The sequence below is a fragment of the Plecotus auritus genome (genome assembly GCF_963455305.1).
Source record: "Plecotus auritus genome assembly, chromosome: 6".
Classification (NCBI taxonomy): Eukaryota; Metazoa; Chordata; class Mammalia; order Chiroptera; family Vespertilionidae; genus Plecotus; species Plecotus auritus.
This window is the reverse complement of record NC_137773.1, coordinates 136,299,271-136,323,789: the sequence shown is the minus strand read 5'-3', so window position 1 is coordinate 136,323,789 and position 24,519 is coordinate 136,299,271. Positions and strand designations below refer to the sequence as shown.

The 24,519-nt window shown below is 39.4% G+C and overlaps 1 protein-coding gene across 4 annotated transcripts in view; it reads right to left on the bottom strand.

The window, feature by feature from the left end:
• The window catches only part of NEK4 (NIMA related kinase 4), a 42,891-nt gene that overhangs the window by 8,101 nt on the left and 10,271 nt on the right, over positions 1 to 24,519 (bottom strand). For 2 of the 4 annotated variants that reach the window (XM_080674494.1, XM_080674493.1), the window contains exons 6-14: positions 23,305 to 23,446; positions 21,051 to 21,443; positions 11,032 to 11,181; positions 10,329 to 10,478; positions 9,790 to 9,856; positions 8,942 to 9,051; positions 7,765 to 7,853; positions 5,768 to 5,973; positions 4,619 to 4,752 (exon numbers count right to left, since the gene is read on the bottom strand). In XM_080674494.1, coding sequence (XP_080530620.1) covers positions 4,619 to 4,752; positions 5,768 to 5,973; positions 7,765 to 7,853; positions 8,942 to 9,051; positions 9,790 to 9,856; positions 10,329 to 10,478; positions 11,032 to 11,181; positions 21,051 to 21,443; positions 23,305 to 23,446 — 1,441 coding nt within the window. Of the gene's footprint in view, positions 1 to 2,093; positions 2,230 to 4,618; positions 4,753 to 5,637; positions 5,974 to 7,764; positions 7,854 to 8,941; positions 9,052 to 9,789; positions 9,857 to 10,328; positions 10,479 to 11,031; positions 11,182 to 21,050; positions 21,444 to 23,304; positions 23,447 to 24,519 lie in introns of those variants that run through there. The other 2 variants (XM_080674495.1, XR_013960913.1) reach the window with 2 other exon arrangements.

Here is a 24,519-nt window from a genome sequence, read left to right as displayed (position 1 = left end):
GAGAGTCTATTAAAGGTTTGCAACATTCAGAGGAAGGCTTTGCTAGTAAATTGCGGTTAATTTCAGCTCTTAGTACCCTCCACCCTGATAGCAGGAAACTATGCAGATGTTCCTAAAGTAGCTTGCACACAGCTTGTAGGAATCCTGTCCTCTAAGTATTAGGGGATCAGTATACAGATAGCTGATTGCTGCTTCTGATCATGGAGGCACAGACACAATGGCAGGCAACCATTGTTGCAACCCTTACTGACTTTGTCACAAACCTGTCCCCTCCAGCAGAAACAATTTCCAAGGGATTTGCATTGCAGGAGTCCCAGAAGAGAAAAAGAGGAAGAGATTATTTGAAGACAATAACCAAAAACTTCCCAAATTTAATGAAAGTCATAAATATAAACAGCTAAGTGGGAGGTAGTAAAAGGTAAAGGGGGCCAAATATATGGAGATGGAAGGAGATTTGACTTTGGGTGATAAACAGTGCAATATACAGATAATGTATTATAGAATTATATACATAAAACCTATGTAATTTTATTAACCAATGTCACTCCAATAAATTTAATTTTTAAAAAAGGAACAACAAAAAAAAAGCAATAAAACAGTTTACACAGTAAGAGGCACAGCCAGAAGCTGAATTAGGCCTGGTACTCTTCCTGACACCATGGTTGCCCTCCTGAGTGCTTGTGACTCTGCATCATCACCACCACGACCACCAACAAAAAAAAACACCCACGAAGCTCAAAAAACTCCAAGTAGGATGAACACAGAGTTCACACCCAAACACATTATAATCAAACTCTTGAAAGCTAAAGACAAGGAGAGAATCTTGAAAGCAGCAAGAAAGGAGTGAGTCATCACAAACAAGAGATTCTCCAATAAGATTATCAGTAAATTTCTCATCATAAACTTCAGAGGCCAGAAGTCAGTGGGACAGTATTTTCAAAGTGAAAACACAAACATATCAATCAAGAATCCTATACCTGAAATAATGTCTCAAAAGTGAGAGAAAAAAAAGGAAGCCCTGCCATTTTCAACAACATGGATGGGCCTTAACTTATGTTAAGTGAAATAAGTCAGAATCTAAAAAACCAAACTCAAGACTCCACATATAAGTGAGATCATGTGATACTTGTCTTTCTCTGGCTGGCTTATTTCGCTTAGCATAATACTCTCCAGGTCCCTCCATGCTGCCTCAAAGAGCCTCCGCTTCCTGCCCAGCTCCCTGGACAACCCCCGCACCTAGCACCCACCCACCTGGCATCCACAGGTGTGACTGCTGCACCTTAGAGGCCCGGCCCCGGTAGCCCAGGGCCAACACAGGAATGAAAGTCATAGGCGAAAGGCTTGTCCTTTGTGGCCTCAGCCTGGCCCTGCTCATGGACCATGCCCTGGGCACTAAGTGGCTCCACTGCCCTCCTGGGTGCACTCTGTCCACCCTGGGCTTACATCAGCTGGCAGGACTGGGCCGCCTCCCTGAAGAATGCAGCTCATTGTCAGCAACCTGCCCATATTCTTTCCTGAGCAGCCCTGCATGAGCGTACCCCTCCTGCTTAGGGTGGCTGGAGAGGTGCTAGAGGAAGACGGGCCCCGCCTTCCTGCAATGGTCTGACAGCTCCAGAAACAAAGACAAGAGTCCCCCTCACTATCACCTTTCAAACACGACTTGTGGCTTTTGAAATGAGTGAAAAAAAAATACATGCTATGAAAATACTATCTATAGTACTTACCCAAAGTCCTGACGATTCAGGGCACTGACTCATTTATTAGTAATCCTCACAACAACTCTGAAGAAAGTGTGACCATCGACCCCATTTCGCAGATGGAGAACCTAAGGCCTGGGCGACTTGCCATGTTCACAGAACTAGTGAGCAGGGGAGCAGGCCTCATTCCCAGCATCACCCCAGGCCCTCCTTGCTCTTAAACCAATGCATCCAACAGCTCTCTGCATCATGGAGGACACCAGACATCGCGCTGGAACCACAAGACAGGGCCCAGAGGTTGTGTCCCGCCCTGCTCCGTTCTCACTCATTTCTCATCTATAAAGGGACGGGATCATACCTCCCTTCCCCGCCTCCCGCTCAATGTCCCAGCAGGCTGTTGGTTGTAAGAGTGAAACGAGTCCTGGATGCAGACTGTAAAGTTCTGTGTATCAGTGAAGATAGCCTTGGCCCTTAGAGTCTAGTTTCTATGGTGGTTATTAGTGTGTGATCCTCATCTTGATTATGCTCCTTGCTGTAAGAGACCACATCAAAGTCACCTACCCTTCCACAGGGGCTGGTAAAGAATTTGCTCAAAAAAACCTTTATGGACCACGTGACACGGTGTGCCACGATGGCTGGACATGCAGGCTCCAGCTGTGCAAGCGCTTTGGAAACTATTAAACTATTGGTAGAACCTATTAAACTATTTTTGCACCCCCCAAAAAAAACACACACAGAAAAAACAAAAAATGAAAAATAAAAAACCAAACTCACAGAAACAGAGAACGATTGGTGGTTGCCAGTGGTGGGGAGTGAGGGGTAAGGGAAATGGGTAGAGATGATCAAAAGGTACAAATTCCAGTTGTAAAATAAGTTCTGGGGATATATGTATAGTACAGTCACTATACTTAACAATACTGTATTGTATATTTGAAGTTGCTAAGAGTAGGTCATAAAAGTTCTCATCACAAGAAAAAAATATTTAACTATGACAGGTGACAAGGGATGATTCACATCCTGGGTGGGAGGGAACAGGACAGCTTGAGATTTTATCATGATACTCATGTAAGAATTTAAATGAAAAAACTTTTATTTATTTTGCCCTGGCTGGTTTAGCATTGGCCTACAGACTGAAGGGTCCCAGGTTCGATTCCGGTCAAGGGAACATGTTTGGGTTGCAGGCTCATCCCCAGTAGGGGGCGTGCAGGAAGCAGCTGTTCAATGATTCTCTCTCATCATTGATGTTTCTATCTCTCTCTCCCTCCCCCTTCCTCTCTGAAATCAATAAAAAATATATTTTAAAAAAACCACTAAAACCTTTTATTTATTTTATTATTATTAATCCTCACCCAAGGATATGTTTTCATTGATTTGAGATAGATAGGGAGAAAGAGAGAGAAACATTGATATGAGAGAGAAACATTGAACAGCAGACTCCTGACACACCACAATCAGGGTCAAACCCTCAAACCAGGCATGTACCCTGACAGGGAATTGAACCCACCACCTTCTGGTGCATGGGACGATGTTCCAAACAACCAAGACACACTGTCCAGGCTAATGATAAAATTTTTAGAAGAAAACATAGGAATAAATCTTTGTGATCTTAGGTTATACAAAGCCTTCTTAGATATGACACCAAAAGCACAAGCAACAAAAAAGATATATTAAACTTCAACAGAATTAAAACCTTTTGTGGTACAATGTCATTAGAAAGTGGAAAAAAAAAAACATTGAATGGGAAAAACTTTTTGCAAATCATGCATCTGATCAAGAACTTGTATCCAGAATGTATAAAGAACTCATACAACTCAACAATAAAAATACAAACAATTTTAAAATGTGTAAAAGATCAAAATAGACATGACTCCAAAAATATATATAAAATAGCCAATAGGTACATGAAATATTCTCCATGTTCATTATTCATTAGGAAAAAGCAAATCAAAACCATAATGAGAAACTACTCATGACCCACTAGGATGGCTATAACCAAAATGATGACAGTAACAAGTGTTGACAAGGATGTGAACAAATTAGAACCCTCACACATTACTGTTGGGAATGTAAAATGATGAAGCTGCTTTGGAAAGCAATCTGGCCATTCTTCAAAGTGTTAAATATAGACTTTCCATATGATTCAGCAATTTCTACTCGTAGGTACATACCCAAGAAAAATGAAAACATATGTCTACACAAAAATATACATGAATGTTCATAGCAGCATTATTCATAATAGCCAAAAAGTGGAAACAATCTAAATGTCCATAAACAGATAGACAAAACATGCTATAGCCATATAATCCTATATAATAAAAGTATAGTATGCAAATTGTGCCCTCGACCAGGAGTTTGTCTGGGAATTCGACCAGGGGGCAGGGCCAGCTGGGGGAAGGGAGGGAGGCCCTGGCAGCAGGCAGCAGGTGGCCGGGGGAAAGGAGGGAGTACCTGGCCAGCAGCCGGCAGCTGCTAGGGACCCTACAGTGCATGAATTTTGTGCACTGGGCCTCCAGTGGACTATATTTGGCTATATAAAGAAATGAAGTATGTGATACATGGATTAGGTATTAAGCTAAGTAAAAGAAGCTAATCACAAAAGACAACATACTTTATGTGATTCCATTTAAATGAAATATCTAGAATAGGCAAATCTATAGAGACAGAAATGTTAGTGGTTGCTTAGGGGTGGAGGGCTTTGGGGATAATGGGGAGTGATTGCCAATGGGTACAAGGTTTCTTTGAGGAGTAATTAAATGTTCTAACATTGGTTGTGGTGATGGTGGTACAACTTTGAATATACTAAAAACCACTGAATTGTACATTTTAAATGTGTAAAATTTAGAGAATGTTAATTATATCTCAAAAGGCTGTTAAAAAATTTTTACAGCATAAGCAGCTGACACAGCTAATAGGACACTCACCTCTCTCTTTAATTCATCCTCCTCTTCCAAAAGATCATACACCTGCTCTAAAAGCTGAATCCCCAGGCCCTGGACTACATCAGCTCTCAAGATTTCAACTATTCTTCTGATCTTTTCAGAACCTGGAATGATAGCTTAAAAGTAACAACAAAGACAGGGAAAAATGAATACTTTCACCATGGCAGCAAGAAGAATGCAATGTGTGTTTGTTTTTTTTAAAATCTTGTCATGTTAAGATCTTTTTCATTTTGACAAGAGTTTAGTTTAATAACTTCATGTATTTCAATGACTAAAATGTATATAGGCATACTTCAGAGATATTGCAGGTTTGTCACACGCATTTTTGGTTTTCCCAGTGCATATAAAAGTTATGTTTATACTATACTGTGGTCAATGAAGTATGTAATAGTAATGATGTTTTTAAAAACCAATGTGGCCCTAGCCGGTTTGGCTCAGTGGATAGAGCGTCGGTCTGCAGACTCAAGGGTCCCAGGTTCGATTCTGGCCAAGGGCACATACCCAGGTTGCGGGCTCGATCCCCAGTGTAGGGAGTGCAGGAGGCAGCTGATCAATGATTCTTTCTCATCATTGATGTTTCTGTCTCTCTCTCCCTCTCCCTTCCTCTCTGAAATCAGTAAAAATTATTAAAAATAAAAAATCAATGTGTATACCTTAATTTAAAAATACTTTATTGCTAAAATTGCTAACCATCATCTGAGCCTGTTGAAAAAATGGCATCAATAGACTTGCTCAATGCAAGATTGCCACAAACCTTCAATTTGTAAAACACACCATATCTGCAAAGTGCAATGAAGTGAAGCACAATAAAACAAGGTATGATTATATATGAATTTATGCCTTATGTCTCATTAATACCTCCTAAACTTAAAATACACAACTGTCTAATTTGAAGAGAATCCATGTAAAAAGTTCCAAATGTATTTATTTACACTTATTTTTAAAAATCAATTTTCATGCAACTTTTCAGGAACACAACTGTTACATAAAACAAGATATACCTTTTATGGAGATATCCAAATGAAAGAATAAAAAGACAAAACAATTTGCAAGCATTAGCTGCTCCTTGGTTTGACACATTTCTCCAATAAACATGCTCTCCAGTTTGCTGTAAAAGAATAAACTGATCACCTAAAGGTAGCTCTTTAAAATGGAGTTCCTCTGCCTGTTCTGCAACTTTCCCATGAAGTATCAGTGTGTCCCGATACTTTCGATGAAGTTTAAATTCTGACACTGGATCTGGCACTGGGAGATCCTCACAGTTCTCTTTAGAGTCCAATTTTAGGGTCTGAGTCATCAATTGTACCAAATCACTCATTTCACTTGAATGACCTTTCCTAGAAAAAAGAAATTCTTATTATTATTAAATTGGCTTCATGAAAAGCTTTCATTAAAAAATGAGATGCCAAGGGTGGGTGGGGGTGGCCGGGGAGAGGTCAATGGGGGAAAAGGAGACATATGTAATACTATATGTAATACTTTAAACAAGAATTTTAAAAATAAATAAATAAATAATGAGATGCCAAATAACCTTTAGGAAGTTCTGCTTCCAAATGGCCAAGCAAGCTCCTGCAGACAGACCCTTCCACAAGTAACAAGTATAAAGGATGAACATAACACAGAAATCAACTATAGGAAGGCACTGGAGAATGTACAAAATCTTCGAGCAGATTCTGGAGGGAAGTCAACACCTTTTACCCTAAGGCCATGGTCAGCAAACTGTGGCTCGCGAGCCACATGCAGCTCTTTGGTCCCTTGAGTGTGGCTCTTCCACAAAATACCACGGCCTGGGAGAGTCTATTTTGAAGAAGTGGCATTAAGAGAAGTTTAAGTTTAAAAAATTTGGCTCTCAAAAGAAATTTCAATCGTTGTACTGTTGATATTTGGCTCTGTTGACTAATGAGTTTGCCGACCACTGCCCTAAGGGAAGGCCATGATGCTAAAGTACAACAGAAAACCCAGTTTTTCTGGCCTGCAGAACCAAAGGACACAGTTCAAGACAACCACTGCCACTAGAAAGAGAGAGGAATCTTGGAAAGGGGAGAGCCAGAAAGAGGAAGCCCCAGAATTGTATAAATTCTGCCCAACTATCTCTAAATAACTGCATTCAAGTACAAAGCTCAAGAATATTTAAAGAAATATAAAAATACCATGTTCTAATGAGAGAAAATTGACAATGTCTGGAATCCAGTCAAAAATACCAAACATGCAAAGAAGCAAGAGAATAGCACACATTTGTGAAAAGAAAAGCAGGTAATAGAAAAAGATCCAGAAGTGACACAAGTGATAGAATTAGTAAATAAAGACATTAAAGTTATTATAAGTAAAAACTATAAAGTTATTATAAATATATTCCATATGTCCAAAGTAAATAAAAGTATTAAATATTAAAGAGAGGCATGGAAGATATTTAAAAAGACCCAAATTAGCCCTGGCCAGTGTGGCTCAGTTGGTTGGAGTATCGTCCCATGCACCAAAAGATCACGGGTTCCATTCCTGGTCAGGGCACATACCTAGGTTTTGGGTTTAGTCCCAGTCAGGACACATATGTGAGGCAACTGATCAATGTTTCTCTCTCCCTTTCTCTCTCTCTCTCTCTCTCTCTCTCTCTCTCTCTCTCTCTCTCTCTCTTTCTTCAAAATAAATAAAATCAATAAAAACATATCCTCAGATGAGGATAAAAAAAAAAAGACCCAAAGTGAACTCCTAGAAATGAAAAGCACAATGTGTTAAATACACTGGATGGGATTAACAGATCAGACACCACAGAAGAAAAGCTAGAATAATTCAACAATATTGCAATAGAATCTATGCAAAATGAAACAAAAGAAGTCTAAAAATATTAATACCATTGGTGAGCTATGAGACAGCTTTAAATAATTAATAATATAACTAGCATCCTCAAGAAGGCAGGAGGGGGTCCAAAAAACATTAAAAGACATTCATAAAATTCTGAATGAAAATCAGATGTGCTCATTAGAAGAGATATTTTTAGCGCTAGCATATATAAAAAACCATTTATAATGTTAGCAATGACAATACTACAGGTCTGACTACTACTATAAAAATACATTTAGGGTTAATTCAAAGAGAAATACTTGATGAAGAGAGAGAAAAATAGAACTTACCCTTCCCTGGAATCCCCATCTGATTTGTCAGTTGAACTTGTAGAAGAACTTAACTCCTCCTCAGAGAAACAATGGGTAAGTTTCCTTTTCTATTAATGTTTGGAAAAACAAAATTCCATATGACAACACAACCAGAATGCAATAAATGAAAAAGTCTTAGATGCAATGTCTAGTTACATTGTGACTTATATCCAATTTAACAGGAGAAACTAATGGATATAAAAATTGAAGTTATTTTACCCAAATCATGTCCTAGTTCACCCATGAAATTCACAAGTGAAGCCTGAGGAACATCAAGGTGAAGTTTTATAAGGCCCTGGAAAGTCTCAGCTATGAAGACATTTCCTTTCCAGACAAGGGTGGACAAACAGTTCTGGTGTTCCAACTCCTAAGCAGAGGGCTGGTACCATAAGGAATATTGGCATTTAAAGCTGGATAGAATGCCACCTAAATAAAAGCAACCTCATATGTGAGACACTTTCTTAAAATACAGTACTTAAAAGGATTTTTTGATATAATTACACACAAACCTTACAACTTTGGAAAATGGAAAGGACTATCTCAATTAGTGAAACGACTAAATCACAGAATATTATTAAGGAAACAAATCTTGCCCTGGAGCTGGTATTTATGAAGTTTACTATATTTGAAGCATAGTAACCTCCATCTTGTATAAAAACTGCTGTTTTAAATTCTCTGCTATTGTTAGATAGTCCCTTGTTCTGTAAACTCTGTCATTTTTAGATAGTCTCTTATTCTGTAGAATAACTGTTTTAGTTTGAATAATAGAAAAAGATAAAAACTTAACTGTCTGACCTTGCAAGCTAGCCATCTAACGTAATGGACTAATACTGATAATAATTCCCATATTCTTATGCCAAATGTTTATTCTTTATGTATCCAAGATTACAAACTATCTGTAACAATAACTCACACAGAGCTCTTTGTAAAATCTGCAGACAAAGAGCCTGAAAGGTATAAATAGAGAGAACTTCCTCTATTTGTTTGCTCAGAGATTTGGAAGAAACACCTCCCTCTGGGCTGCATGCAATAAACGACTCCTAATTAATTGGCTCATTAAGGCATCTTTATCTCACTCGCTGATTTACGATACAACATATTAGGCTTGCCAGATGTAGACATGTCCACCTTTTCTCCTTCGAGTTAAGTAATGTACCTGAGCAAAGCTTCGGTCAGAAGACAACCATGGAGCAGGGGTGAGCTGGCTTTCCTCTTGTGGCTGTCCTGGCCCTGGTGTATTCAGAGAAGCTCTCCTTACTGAAGGGCCTGAAAAAGTGACCATCCCCAGCAGTGGTTTGTGATGGGCTGGCCTCAACAGAAGAGGGCACTGGGTATGGGAGATAACCCAGCAAGGGCCAGCCCAGAAGTAACTCAGACAGCATATCATCATCACTCTGGTATCTGACACTTCAGTTCAAAGTTGAGCTCTAGGTCTACCAGCTCTGTGATCTTAAGCAAGATACTTAACCACTCTGAGCCTCAGTTCCTTCAGATGCAAAATGGGATAATGCTGACTACTTTTGACAGTTACTGTAAATATAAATTGAGATAATGCCCTTAAAATGCTTACCAAAGTGCATGAAACTTAATTAGCATTCAATAAATGGAAACTGCCTGTACTGTCTTTAGTTAATAGTAATAGGAATGATCACAGCACGTAGCCCGAGGCACCACCATTCTCCCAGTTTCCTCTCTCTGTTCCTGAGAAAACAGCACTTCTATGCCCAGCAGACTCTGAACATGGAAACAAATTAAACACTCGATTTCCTCTCTGAAACCTCCCAGGAATCACTGCCACTCAAAGCCCTCTTGCTCTCTTTTTAAAATCCTATTCTATGCTGAATTGTTTTTAAAGGCTTGACTAAAGAATTTCAGAATTTCTTCCAAATCAGTTTCCAAAATGTATTACTATTGCTTGAAAATTCTTAACACCTCACAATCAGAACCAATACTTATGTCCATGAGTCAAACCTCCAAAAGATGAAGAAAAGAGAACAACTTTACCTGAGGGGAATCTCTCTTCCTGTGACTGCTTTAGTCGTCTCCTCTCTCTTGCTGATAATGGTCGGTCCTTTTAAAGAAAGTCAGGGTTATTTCCATTTCTACTCACTATTCTTGCAATACCTACAATGCATGAAGTATCATGTAGCCCTATAGGAAAGACCTTGCACAGGCCTTAAAGGAATGTCCATTGAGACCAGTCTGCATCAGGGTTACAGCTACTAGCTAGGACCCATCACAGCAGCCCCATTTCTAGGAAGTACTGTACTCATTTTTGGAAGGACAATTGGGGAATATTGCATTTCCTCGATTCAGAATCTACCTGGTCTCCTAGTTAACCATAAGTGACCATTTCTGGAACTTTAGAATCTGTCCACTTCAATCAGTGCTTCTACTAAGAATCACATATCTATTCCTTATAGTGTTTGGCAAAAGTAGGGCTAAGATATTTTAATACAAAACTTCACAATATATGCAGGATTTCATAACCAAAAAGCTTTATACATGTGTTTTTTTTAATCCAACATATACCCCCCACAAACCTTAGATGATGACATCTCACTGTTCCTGGAACTGCTCACAGACTCAGTGATCACTCTATTTTGGTTTTCAGCATCCTTTTGGGTTGATGTGACATCCACTTTTCCAACAGCAGGAAGAGAAGGCAAAAGTTGAGGCAGAGCCTCCTGAAACTTAAATATTTTTAAAAGAGGGGGAAATTATCAATTTCATATGATAATGATAACCTACCTTCAAAGTACCCCTATTAGTTTCTTATGTATTCAACAGTAATTTGCTCTCAAAAACTTCAAAACACTGAATTTTTTGGGGAAAAAACTTTGCCAAAAGTGAAGTATTATGAAAGAGTGCCTATGAAAGTTATTTTAATGAATGGTGTAATATCTCAAAGAAAAAAAAAAAGAAATGAGATGTCAACATGATTTTATACAGAAGATGAGGGAGAAAACGCTCATCAATATAACAGGGAGAATCAGAGGTACTCATTAGCCTGTTTCTTTAACTCTCAATCTGTCCATCTGGAAAAGACAAAATCCTTACTCTGCTTCCAAATTATTGACATTTGAAAACTACTATCTTGCCCTTGTCACCGCCCCCCCACAAATGATCCTTGCATTTCTTGTGTGACTATTGGCAACTGCTAACCATTCTAAGTAGAACTTGAGCTTCCTAAAGTATATTTCCCAAGTAGTAGCACAATGACTTAGTCAAGAGATCTCTTCCAACCTGTCTTTTCTCCCCACTGTGTTCAGTCTGTTCTCTTTTCTTCTGCCGTCGCTGTCGAGACAGAGAAGGCTCAGACCCAGAGCTGTGTGGCTGTAAACCTGGGTGGATTCTGTCCTGTTCTTCTATAACCCACTCACCAGCAACTTGATCCTTAAAAATTACACACACAAATACACACAAAATAATAAAATAGTCTTTTGAATTTCCGAACAGCCAAACCCTCTATACCTACTTTTAAAATTATAAATGAAAACGAAAAGAAGTTATTTTTCTTAAAATAAATGCTTATTTACAGTATTTATAGGCAAAGACAAAATGCTAAAATCAGTTATTCATATTTTCTGGCTTTTTCTCTCTTTTCCCAAATTAAAAATATAATTATTTTAATTAAATTATTCATATTGTTATTAACCTGAAACTACTAATATTCAGAAAACTAAGAAATATTTTAAATGAAGTCCAATTCAATATGTACATAATTTCCAAGTAAACATGAGTAATTTAGATGCACCATGAAAAATGCCTTTAAGTCACCATAAAAAGAGCATTGAATTTGGAGTTTGATGGAGTCATATCTGAGAAATTTAATCTTCCTGAACCTCAGTTTCTTCATCAATATATAAATGGGTAAAATGCTTCACACACATTTGTATGACTGTTGGAGAATTAGGAAATACAGTGCACTAAAGTACTTAGAACTATGTGTAGCACATTAAATACTCAAAAAATCAGAGCTATTATGAGCAGTAGTAATGGTAAAATAAATTGCCTTTTAAGTTATATAAAGTTCACCAAAGGCTCAGTCTTTTTTATTTATTTTTTAAAATCCTCACCTGAGGACATGTTTTGTTTTATTTTTATTGATTTTAGAGAGAAGAGGGAGGGAGGCAGGGAGGGAGTGAGGGAGGGAGGAAAGGAGGGAACATCTATCTACCTGAAACCTGGGTATGTACCCTGACCAGGAATCAAACCCACCATCTTTCAATGTACATATAATGTTCAACGAGCTGAGCCACTCTGGCCAGGGCAAGGACTTAGCATTTTATTGGGTAGCTATTTTAGAAACTAATTTCATACCAAACATTAAAATAGATATTTAAGTCCTAGCCGGTTTCGCTCAGTGGATAGAGTGTCAGCCTGCAGACCGAAGGGTCCCAGGTTCGATTCTGGTCAAGGGCATGTGCAAGAGGCAACCAATTGGTATGTTTCTCTCCCATTGATGTTTCTCTCTGTCTTTTCTCTCTCTTTTACTCTCCCTAAAAAAATCAATGGAAAAATATCCTAGTGTGAGGATTAAGAATAAAATAAAGTAGATACTTAAATTTTTCAAACAAGTTTTAAATATCAGAATATCTAGGTTTTCAAATAATTGAATATGGTTCAATCAACAATTTTTTTCAACAATTTTTTTTCAAGAGCCTACTACATTTTTAGGAAGAAAAATTAACAATGTAGTATTAATACAAGGTGAAATTGCTTCTAAGAGTGATACATTTTTAGGAAGAAAAATTAACAACGTAGTATTAATACAGGGTGAAATTGCTTCTAAGAGTCATTATCATTAAGACATCATCTATGATTCATATCTCTAGCAAGCACAAAACAACGACTCCTATAGGTAATAATTTGCTAAGTTTATTCTTTCAAGAGTACACCTAACATCCTATCTAATAAAAGAGAAATATGCAAATTGACCGTACCCCCACTACATCCACAAGCCACACCCACCAGCCAATCAGGAGCGAGTATGCAAATTAACCCAACAAATATGGCTGCAGCCATGGACCTGGAGGAAGCAGGAGGCTTGGGTTGCCCCCAGCAATGGAGGAAGCCAAGCTTCCTGCCCGCGGTGGCCGGCCCTGGCCTCCGCTCAAGGCTACAAAGTTTCAATTAGAGAAGATAAGAAAATCCGAACAAAAATGGCAGCAGCCATGGAGCTGGAGAGAACAGGAGGCTTGGGTTGCCCCTGGCGATGGAGGAAGCCAAGCTTCCAGACCGCCCTGGCCTGCCCTGGCCTCCGCTAAAGGCTACAAAGTTTCAATTATAGAAAATAAATAAATCCCAGATACCAGGGCCTCTGCTTGGGTCGCTGGGGGGCATGGCCGGCCTGCAAACCACCACAGGCCCCTCGCCCAGGCTGCCCCACGCCCCAAGGGAACCCCCACCCTGATCCAGGACACCCTTCAGGGCAAACCAGCCAGCCCCCACCCGTGCACCAGGCCTCTATCCTATCTAATAAAAGAGTAATATGCAAATTGACCATCACTCTAACACACAAGATGGCTTCCCCCATGTAGTCAAAGATGGCTGTCCCCATGTGGACACAAGATGGCCGCCACAAGATGGCCAGCAGGGGAGGGCAGTTGGGAGGGACCAGGCGTGCAAGGGAGGGCAGTTGTGGGCGATCAGGCCAGTAGGGGAGGGCAGTTGGGAGGGACCAGGCCTGCAAGGGAGGGCAGTTGTGGGTGATCAAGCCTGCAGGGGAGGGCAGTTAGGGGTGACCAGGCTGGCAGAGGAGGAAAGTTGGGGGTGACCTGGCCTGCAGGGAAGGGCAGTTTGGGGGGGGGGACCCAGGCCTGCAGGGGAGGGCAGTTGGGGGTGACCAGGCCTGCAGGAGAGGGCAGTTAGGGGTGACCAGGCCTTCATGGGAGGGCAGTTAGGGGTGACCAGGCCTTCAGGGGAGGGCAGTTAGGGGCAATCAGGCTGGCAGGGGAGACTTAGGCATCAATCAGGCTGGCAGGGGAGTGGTTAGGAGGTGATCAGGCTGGCAGGCAGAAGCAGTTAGGGGCAATCAGGAAGGCAGGAAGGCAAGCAGTTGGGAGCCAGCAATCCTGGATTGTGAGAGGGATGTCTGACTGCCCATTTAGGCCCGATCCTACTGGGATCGGGCCTAAACGGGCAGTCAGATATCCCTTGAGGGGTCCCAGATTGGAGAGGGTGCAGGCTTGGCTGAGGGACACCCCCCCCCCGCGTGCATGAATTTCATGCACCAGGCCTCTAGTTATGTATAAAACATAGTAAATGATTAAATTTTACAATATTATTACATAATATACAAGCTGAACAAGATGACCAAGATAATAAACAACGATTTATATAATTCTGAAGCATGAGGTAAATGTTTCTCTGCTGGTAGTAAGCATAGGCTGTTCAAAACAAAGCTTATACCAGTACAAGTACAAGAGTGACAGAATAAATGACTTAGGGGATTTCTCCATAAAATCCAATTGGTCTTGGAAAAAAGTTCTACTTTTAAAAATAGTAACACAAAAAGAGGAAATGCTGGACATAAAATTCTATCAAACAAAAAATCTGCTCTAAAACCCGGATGTAAACCTGGCTGGTGTGGTTCAGTGGTTGAGTGATTCGATTCCCAGTCAGGGCACATGCCTAGATTTTGGGCTCAATCCTCAGTAGGGGGCTTGCAGGAGGCAGCCAATCAATTATGTTTCTCTCTTATCAATGTTTCTATCTCTCTATCCCTCTCCCTTCCTCTCACTCTAAAAATCAATAAAAACATATTTAAGTGTACTTTTTAAAAAGCCTTATGTAACAAATTAATTTTTTAAAAATATATTTTATTGATTTTTTACAGAGAGGAAGGGAGAGGGAGAGAGAGTTAGAAACATCGATGAGAGAGAAACATCAATCAGCTGCCTCCTGCACACCCCCCACTGGGGATGTGCCCGCAACCACGGTACATGCCCTTGACTGGAATTGAACCTGGGACCCTTGAGTCCGCAGGCTGATGCTCTATCCACTGAGCCAAACCAGTCAGGGCACAAATTAATTTAATCAAGAACAAAACAATGATGTTCCCTCTTAACACTTCTACTTATGCAGTGTACTAGAGGTTCTAGCCAGAGCAATTATGCAAGAAAAAGAAATAAAAACAATCCAGATTGGAAAGGAAGAAGTAAAACTACTCTGTTCACAGATGACATGATCTTATATTCAGAAAATCCTAAGGAGTCCATTATAAAAATATTATTAGAACCAATAAAGGGTAAGGCTGTGTGGTATAACATTAATATACAAAAATCAATTGTATTTCTATACACAAGCAATGAACACTATGAAAATGAAATTAAGAAAACAATTCCATTTACAATAGTATCAAATGGAATAAAATACAAAGAAATAAATTTCACAAAATAAGTGCAAACTAAAAAACAACAAAACATCATTATAAGAATTTAAAGAAGACCTAAATAAGTTAAAAGACATCTCATGTCCATGTGTTCGAAAGACATTCAGGGTGGCACAAAAGTAGATTCACAGTTGTTTGTATGGAAAATAGTATAATAATTAATAAATAATAATACAAGAATAAATTCTGTGTTTCACATACTTACAACTGTAAGCCTACTTTTGCCCCACTCTGTATATCAAGATAGCAATAGTCTGCAAATGAACCTCAGGTTCAATGTACTCCCTATCAAATCCCCCCTTTTTTTTTCAGAAATTGAGAAGCTGATCTTAAAATTCATATGGAAATGCAAAGGACCTGAAATAATCAAAATAATATTGAAAAATACGAATAAAGTTAGAAGACTCAAACTTCCCAACTTCAAAACTTACTGCAAAGCCACCAATATTTAAAACAGGGTTTTACTAACATAAGGATAGACACATAAACCAGTGAAAAAGAATTGAGGGTCTAGGAATAAACCATTACATTTATGGTCTACTGATTTTCACCAAGAGTGCCAAGAAAATTCAATGGGGAAAGAATAACCCTATATAATAAAAAGGTAATATGCAAATTTACCCTCATGCCGTCATAAGATGGCTGCGCCCACAGCAGAGGCAGGGTTCCCATAACAAGCAATCAGCAGGGACCTGAGGCTGTGTGGTGCTGGGCAGGGGCAGGGGACCTGAGGCTGCGCCTCCCACCCAGCGGGGCTTGACTGGGGACCTCAAGGCGCAACTCCCTGCCCTGGTGCCAGGCCGGAGTACTTCAGGCAGCACCCCCCGCCCTGGCAGGGCTTGATGGGGGACCTCAGGCCACGCCCCCCCAGTGCTGGGGGACCTTAGCCCATGCCCCTGACCTAGCGGGGCTTGACAGGGGACCTCAGGCCATGCCCGCTAACCAGCAGGGCTTGATGGGGGACCTCAGGCTGCGCTCCCCACCTAGTGGGGCTTGACGGTTGACCTCAGGCCACACCGGGCCGGGGAACCTGAGGGTGCGCCAGGGGACCTGAGGCTGCGCGCCCCCGCCTTGCCCAGCATGCACCAGGGTACCTGAGGCTGCACCCCCTGCCCAGCAGGGCTTGACAGGGTACCTGAGGCTACACCCCCCACCCAGCGGGGCTTGACAGGGGACCTGAGGCTGCACCCACTGCCTGAAGGGGCTTGACGGGGGTAGGGCCAGCTGGGTCTGGGTCTCGCGTGATTTTAAGGCGCATGCGGGTGGGCAGGGACTTGACTCTGGGTCCTGCAGCATGCCCCAGACTCTGACAGGAGAAAGATTTTCATATACATTTTACTAATTTTCTTTCATCTCTGACACTTCTATTAAGATAAAGGGAAAATAGCAATATTAAAATATTTCCTCTAATTAATTCCCTTTTAATGTGCACAAATTTTGTGCATCGGGCCACTAGTCTATAATAATAAAAGCATAATATGTTAATTAGACCGGAAATCCTTCCAGATGACCTTCTGGACAAAGCCGGGGCTGCAGCATGGGATCGAGGCAGCCGTCGCGGCTGCGAGGGAGGGATTCAAGCAGCTCCATGGCTGTGAGGGAGGGATCCAGGCAGTCACCGCGGCTGTGAAGGCCTACTCTTGTACGAATTTCATGCATTGGGCCTCTAGTCTATAATAATAAAAGGGTAATATGCTAATTAGACCAGATGACTTTCTGGATGAAGCCGGGGCTGCCTGGGTCCCAGGTGCCTGCCAGCAGCCAGAGGGAAGCCGGTGCTGGCAGCCAGGGCAGGAAGGCCTGCTCTTGCATGAATTTTGTGCATCGGGCCTCTAGTCTTTTAATGAAAGGTGCTGGGATACCTGGATAATAACATACAAAAGAATAAAGTTGGACCTCTTCTTTACACCATACACAAAAATTAACTCAGAATGAATCATAGACCTAATGTCAGAACTAAAACTATAAACTCTTAGAAGACAACATAGGGGTAACTATTCATGACACCAAAAGCACAAGCAATAACAACAACAAAATGGACAAAATTGAATTTCATCACAATTAAAATCTTTTTCCTCCCAGCAATCCAATGAAGTATTATTGTCCCTGTTTTAAGGTGAAGACACTGAGGCTATGACAGTTAGATGATTTACCCAGAGTCCCACCACAGCTCTGAATCAAAGTTAGGATTTGAACCCATGTCTGCCCAACACTTCATCACACCATGAAAAGTCAAACCTTATTCCCATTTGAATTAATATTTCCTTGTCAGCCAGCTCAACACAGTTGAATCAGTTTCAAATTCCCTAATTCTCAGCCAGCAGGTCTAGATTTAATTCATTGTTGGAGCAATTAGAGGGCATGAGGCAGTGTTCCATGCACTGTGCAAAAGTGAGGAAGACTCCCCTACGGCTGCCCTATTATCTAGACCAGTGGTTCTCAACCTTTCTAAAGCCGCAACCCTTTAATACAGTTCCTCATGTTGTGGTGACCCCCAACCATAAAATTATTTTCGTTGCTACTTCATAACTGTAATTTTGCTACCGTTATGAATCGTAATGTAAATATCTGTGTTTTCCGATGGTCTTAGGCAACCCTGCTAGCGGTTCTCAACCTGTGGGTCGCTGCTGTAGAGCCTAAGACCATCGGAAAACACAGATATTTACATTACGATTCATAACGGTAGCAAAAATACAGTTATGAAGTAGCAACGAAAATAATTTTATGGTTGGGGGTCACCACAACATTAGGAACTGTATTAAAGGGTCGCGGCATTAAGAAAGGTTGAGAACCACTGATCTAGACGATGGGAGCCCCAGAGTTGTTCTGAATCTATAAGTGCTTTGCTGGCATTGAGTGGGCAAGTGGTGGGCAAGGGTGTCAATGGTGTCTCAAGTTCTCTACTCCCACTTCAATCAGAAATGTTGAGGTCTTTTGATATTTTGGGTGGGAGGGAGACAGGGACAAAAGGATGAAGGGATAGAAGGAAAAGAAGAGAGGGAGGAAAGAAGATGTGAGTTACCTCTACCCAGGAATTCCTGTTCAATTTGCAACAAAACCTTAGCTAGAAAGAATGAAACCACAGGGTGAAATCTCAAAGAACAGTGAAAGAAGATGGTATGTAGGGACCTAAGACACATTCCAGAGATAATTAAAATTCTGTAATGATGACTCTCCCTATTTTAAGAATTTCTTTGCAATCAAGTATTACAGAGGAAAAAAGGATAGGTCACATGCATTATGGGAAAAAACTTAGTGTTAGAAAAATAATGGTATTGATATTCTTGCAACAGGTCTTTAAATACAATTTGTCCCTTCGCTTAATTAACTGCAGATTGCAGAGAACATATTCTGTGGCAAGACTCTGTTCTATTGACACTACCATCTAATGAGATATAGATTATTTTAGACTATTTCAGAAAATGTCTTCTGCATATTGATTCTGATTACATGGCTATTAAAACAAGCATGGATTATCCAGCTAGATTTCTCCTTCCCCCAAATTTCACCCTTATGGATCTTTAATCGTTAAAAATAAATAAAATTAAAAACTGTAGTGCTTCAAAAAACACTATCAAGAAAGTGAAAATACAACCTGGTCGGTGTGGCTCGGTTGGTTGGATGGTCACCCTATGCACTAGGAGGTGGCAGGTTCAATTCCTGGTCGGGGCATGTGTAGAGGCAGCTAATTGTTCCTCTCTGACATCGATATTTCTCTTTCAAAAATCAATAAAATAAACTAAAAATAAAGTGAAAAGACAACCCACAGAATGAGAGATAATATTTTCAAACCTTATATCTTATAAGGGACTGACATCTAGAATAAAGAATTCTTGTAACTCAACAACAAAAAGATAAACCAACTGAAAAATGGGCAAAGGATCTGAATAGATATTTCTCCAAAGGAGGTACACTAATGGTCAAAAAGCACATGAAATGATGCTCAACATCATTAATCATTAAGGATACAAAGCAAAACCATAATAAGACCACTTCACACCCACTAGGATAAAAAAAGTGTTGGTAAAGATGTGGAGACATTATAGACATTATAACTCTCATACATTGCTGGTAAAAGGATGTAATTGCTTTGAAAAACAATTTGCAATTCCTCAAAAAGTTAAACACAGAGTTACCATATGGCTCCTCAATTCCACATCTAGGTATATACCCAAGAGAAGTGAACATCCACAATGAAAACTTGTACAAGAATGTTCATAGCAGCATTATCCATAGTAACCAAAAAGTGAGAACAACCCAAATGTTCATCCACTGAGGAATGGAGAAATAAAATACAATACATACATACAGTGGAATTTATTTGGCAATAAAAAGGAATGAAATACTGGCATATACTATAAGTATAAATCTTGAAAACATTATGCTAAGTAAAAGAAGCCAGACACAAAAGACCATATGCTGTATTATGTGGCTCTTCTATTTATATGAAATGCTCAGAATGGGCAAATTCGTATAGACAATAGGAGCTGGGGGCTGGGAGCAAGGAGAAATGGAGAGTGACTATTATTGGGTATGGGGTTTCTTTTTGAGGTGATGAAAAAGTTCTGGAATTAGACAGTAGTGATGATTGCAGAAGTTTATGAATATAATAAAAACCAGTGAATTGGCACCTTAAAATTTTTTATAAAAGCCTGGCCAGCGTGGCTCAGTGGTTGAGAGTGGACCTATGAACCAGGAGGTCATGGTTCGATTCCCAGTCAGGGCACATACCCGGGTTGTGGGCTCAATCCCCAGTGGCGGCATGTAGGAGGTACCGATCGATTATTCTTTCACATCATTGATGTTTCTATCTCTCTCTCCCTCTCCCTTCCTCTCTGAAATCAGTAAAAAAATATTTTTTTAAAAAGTGAACTTGAATTTGACAGCCAAGCAGAACAAGTAAGACACACACAACTTTATCTATAAGGATTCCAGTGTCCAGAGAAAGTTTAAGACTATATTTTGTTTCAATCCAATGCCTTTAAATGATAAAAGCATTATACTTGTTCTTTTCCATAAAAACAAAACTTTACTAAAAACATCTGAATATAAATGTATAAAATAGTTTTAATGTTTATATAAATGTTAAATAAAATATATAATGTATCAAATTCAAATATATATAGCATAGATTATAAAAATATAGTCAATATACCTATTAAATCTATTTATAAAATATTTTATACAAAAAGAGTAAAGTTAATTAAATGTTCTAGTTTTCTCTCTAATCTTCAGCTATAACCATGCTTCATCTAATTTAGGTTTCTTTCCAAGTTCAAGTAGAAGATGACCACTAAATGTACTTAGAATAGTCTCTCAGTATCAAAATCCTTCTGTTCCTTTTCTTTTTTGTTACTTTTATTTCTTTTCTTATCTTCTCTTCTTCCTTCCCCTTTGGTTTCAACATATAAAATATTTGTGTGTTTTTTTTTAATATTTGTTTTTATTCCTTAAGAAATCAGATCAATCCAGTATCCTTCCTTCTATCCTTCCTTCCTTCCTTCGTCCTTCCTTCTTTCCTTCCTTCCTTCCTATTCCACTAACTTTTCAAAAGCAAGAAGGAATGTGATATTAAAACTAAGTGTCGGAACTACCTATCCACTCGAAGGACTAAAGAAGAATGATACTGAAATAGGAAAAAAAACATAAATAGCATGCTTCCACCAAGTACCTTATGTCTGGGCACCTAAGGCACCTAAGAATCCCTTGGGTCTCATCCTTTGGTTTCCATTATGTTTAAACTGGTACACTGAAGAGCTGATCTTCCTAAAACCACAACTAGAATACAACCAAACAACATAACCCATACCTTTGTAACCGCACTTTCCAGTTTTCTCTCTGAGATGAACACCTCATGCGTATCACTCACCTGGTCCTTCGGCTTTTGGTCTTTGTTTAGGGGCTGCAGAGGCTTCTCTTTCCTTTCCCCAGTGACATTGGTAGAGGACCACGTAGGAATTAGGTTTCCAGGTCGAGTGCTGGACTTACTGTTATCCTGCAGCCTCTCCTTCACTTGAGAAATATTATATTTACCTTCTAGCTCATTAGAGGCATTTATGCATCTTGGCTGATTCTCTTGAACTAACCCGTCGCTCAAGTTCCTTTCTGCAGGTAAGATGTCAATGTTCACTTTACTGATTGTAGCTAGTGATTCTGTGGTACTGCTCATGTCTGCTTTGCAGGTGTGGTCTTTCAGACTTGCAGGTGTCTTCAAGGGGTCAATGACTATGTGTTTCTCCTGGGATAAACCTTTGTCTTCATCCTAAGTGAAATGCTTCCACGTTATTATAGCACTCTTCACACCATATAAACAAATTAACTCAAAATGGAACAACAGGTTCCTCACAAAGTTAAACATAGGATTACCTGATGACCCAGCAATCCCACTCCTAGGTATATATCCCAAAGTACTGAAAGTAGGCACTCAAACAGGTATTTGTGCACCAATGTTTATAGCAGCATTAGTCATGATGACAAAAAGGTGGAAAAGACCCAAGTGTCTACTAGCAGATGAATGGATAAACAAAATGTGGTATACATACAGTGGAACATTATAAAGCCATAGAAAGGAATGAAGTTCTGATACATGTTACAACATGTATAGTCCTTGAAAACATGCTAAGTGAAATAAGTCAGACACAAAAGAATAAATATGGTATGGTTCTACTTATATAAGATACTTAGAACAGGCAAATTCATAGAGGTTAACAAGGCCTGGGAGTGGGAAAAATGTAGAGTTAGTGCTAATGGGTACAGAGTTTTTGTTTGGAATGATGAAAGTGTTTTGGGAGATAGTGGTGATGGTTGCACAACACTGTGAATATAATTAAGGCTACTAAATGGTACACTTAAAAATGGCTCGCCCAGTCAGTGTGGTTCAGTGGTTGAACATCGACCCATGAACCAGGAGGTCTTGGTTTGATTCCCGGTCAGGGCACATGCCCGGGTTGCGGGCTTGACCCCCAGTGGGGGGCATGGAAGAGTCAGCCGATCAATGATTTTCTCTCATCACTGATGTTTCTATCTCTTTCTCCTTCTCCCTTCCATTCTGAAATCAATAAAAACATATATATATTTTTTAAAAAGTTAAAGATAGAATTACCAAATTTCCAGTCCTAGGTATATACCCAAAAGAACTGAAAACAGGCTCTGGCCAGGTAGCTCAATTAGTTAGAGCATCGTTCCATTACACCAAAGTTTCAGGTTTGATCCCCAGGTAGGGCACATACAAGAACCAACCAATGAATGCATAAATAAATGGAACAACAAATTGATGTTTCTCTCTCTGTCTCTAAAATCAATGAATTTTAAAAATAATTATTAAGAGAAAATAAAGAATTGTACACAAATGTTCATAACAATAGCCAAAAGGTGAAAACCACCCAATGTCTATCAATGAAAAAATAAATAAAAAAATTGTGGTATATACATACAATGGGATATTATTCACACACATATATAAATGAAGTATTGATACATGCTATATGCATGTACCTCAAAAACATTATGTTAAGTGAAAGAAGCTAAGACACAAAAGGTCACATATTGTATGATTCCATTTATATGAAATATCTAGAACAGGCAAACCCATAAGAGACAGAAAACACATTGGTGGTGGTTTTCAGGGGCTGGATGGGAATGAAGATGACTATTTAGTAAGTATGGGGTTTCCTTTGGAGTGACGTGAAAATATTTTGGAACTAGATAGAGGTGATGGTTTCACAACACTGTGAATGTACTGAATGCAATTAACTGTTCACTTTAAAATGGTTAACTTTGCTATAAGGGGTTAATGCGGGAAAAAGAGGGACACATGTAATAGTTTGAATAATAAATATTTTTTTAAAAAATGGTTAACTTTGTTACATAAATTTCACCTCAATAAAAGAAATTCTTAAAATAAAGTTATTACAGCACTGACTTCATGAAGTTTGACAGCCCACTTTGAATAAAGTGAGCTAAACGAAATCACCTTCACCAGCATCCTTTCTCTACAATACACAATTAATTACACAACAGAATCTCCAGTAAAGCCTAATCACTTCACATAAAGTAATTTATTTATATTATCTATCATTTTAATACAGTTTCTAAAACATGGATCCTTTTAAAAAGAAACATACCATTGTATATGTCTTGGAGCCCTCAGAAGGCTGTGGTTGGGGGGGAACTACTTCATGATTTGATTCAGCCTTTCCAGAAACCATTGAAGAAACAGGCTTGGATTTAGAGTCACCATTTTTAATATTATTTTTGGAGGTTTTTCTTTATGAGGAAGAAAAGAAAAAGTTATCGATATAATGAAGATGAAAAGTTTTTTTCGTTATATTATCAATATATTGAAGATGACAGATATATGAGAAAATGTGTGTATGTATAACATTCCCTTACAGAATTGCTTAATTTATAGAACAGTCTTTTAAAAACCAGGGGTAATTCTACAAAACACTTGACCAGTACTCTTCAAAAACAATCAAGGTCATGAAAAACAAGGAAAGTGAAAATTGTCCCAGACCCAACCTAACTAAGGAGACATGAGGACTAAATGTAATATGATATCCTGGATTGGATCCTGAACCAGAAAAAGGACATTAGTGGAAAAACTGGGGAAAGCTGACGAAAGTCTGGAGTTTGTTTAGTTGACAGTAAGGTACTGATGGGGGTTCTTAGTACTAACAAATGTACCATGGTAATGTTGGGAGAAACTGGATGGCAGGTATACAGAAAGTCTCTGTACTATCTCTCCAACTTTTCTGTAAATACAAAATTTTTCCAAAATAAAAATCTCTGAGAAATTGCCCTGGCTGCCTGGCTCTGTCAGTTGGAGCATTGTCCCGTGCTCTAAAAGGTTGCGGGTTCAATTCCCAATCAGGGCACATACCTAGGTTGCAGATTCGATCCCTGGTCAAGGTGCATATGGGAGGCAACTGGTCCATGTTTCTCTTTATATCGAAATCTCTCTCTCTCTCTTTCTCCCCACTCCTCCCCCCACTTCCCCTAAAATCAATAAACATACTCTTGGATGGGATTAAAAACAAAATCTGAGAAAATGCCTCATATATAGAAGTACCAAGATAATTTTCATCTTCAAGTTTCATATGTTTGAAATACTACCACAACTGCTTTGCCAAGTTTGAGAGTAAAAATGATTGGTAATACTCAGCCTTGACTTGCAGAATAAATATATATAGAAATAGTATCCCCAACTGTTCTAGTGTGACGTTTCTACAACGGGGATAAGCCTCTGGAAAATTCAAGGGAAGCATGAAGACCAGCACTGGAGATTGAAGGTCAAAGTTCTGTTTGGTGGAAAATTAGAGACAATATAAACAAAAAGG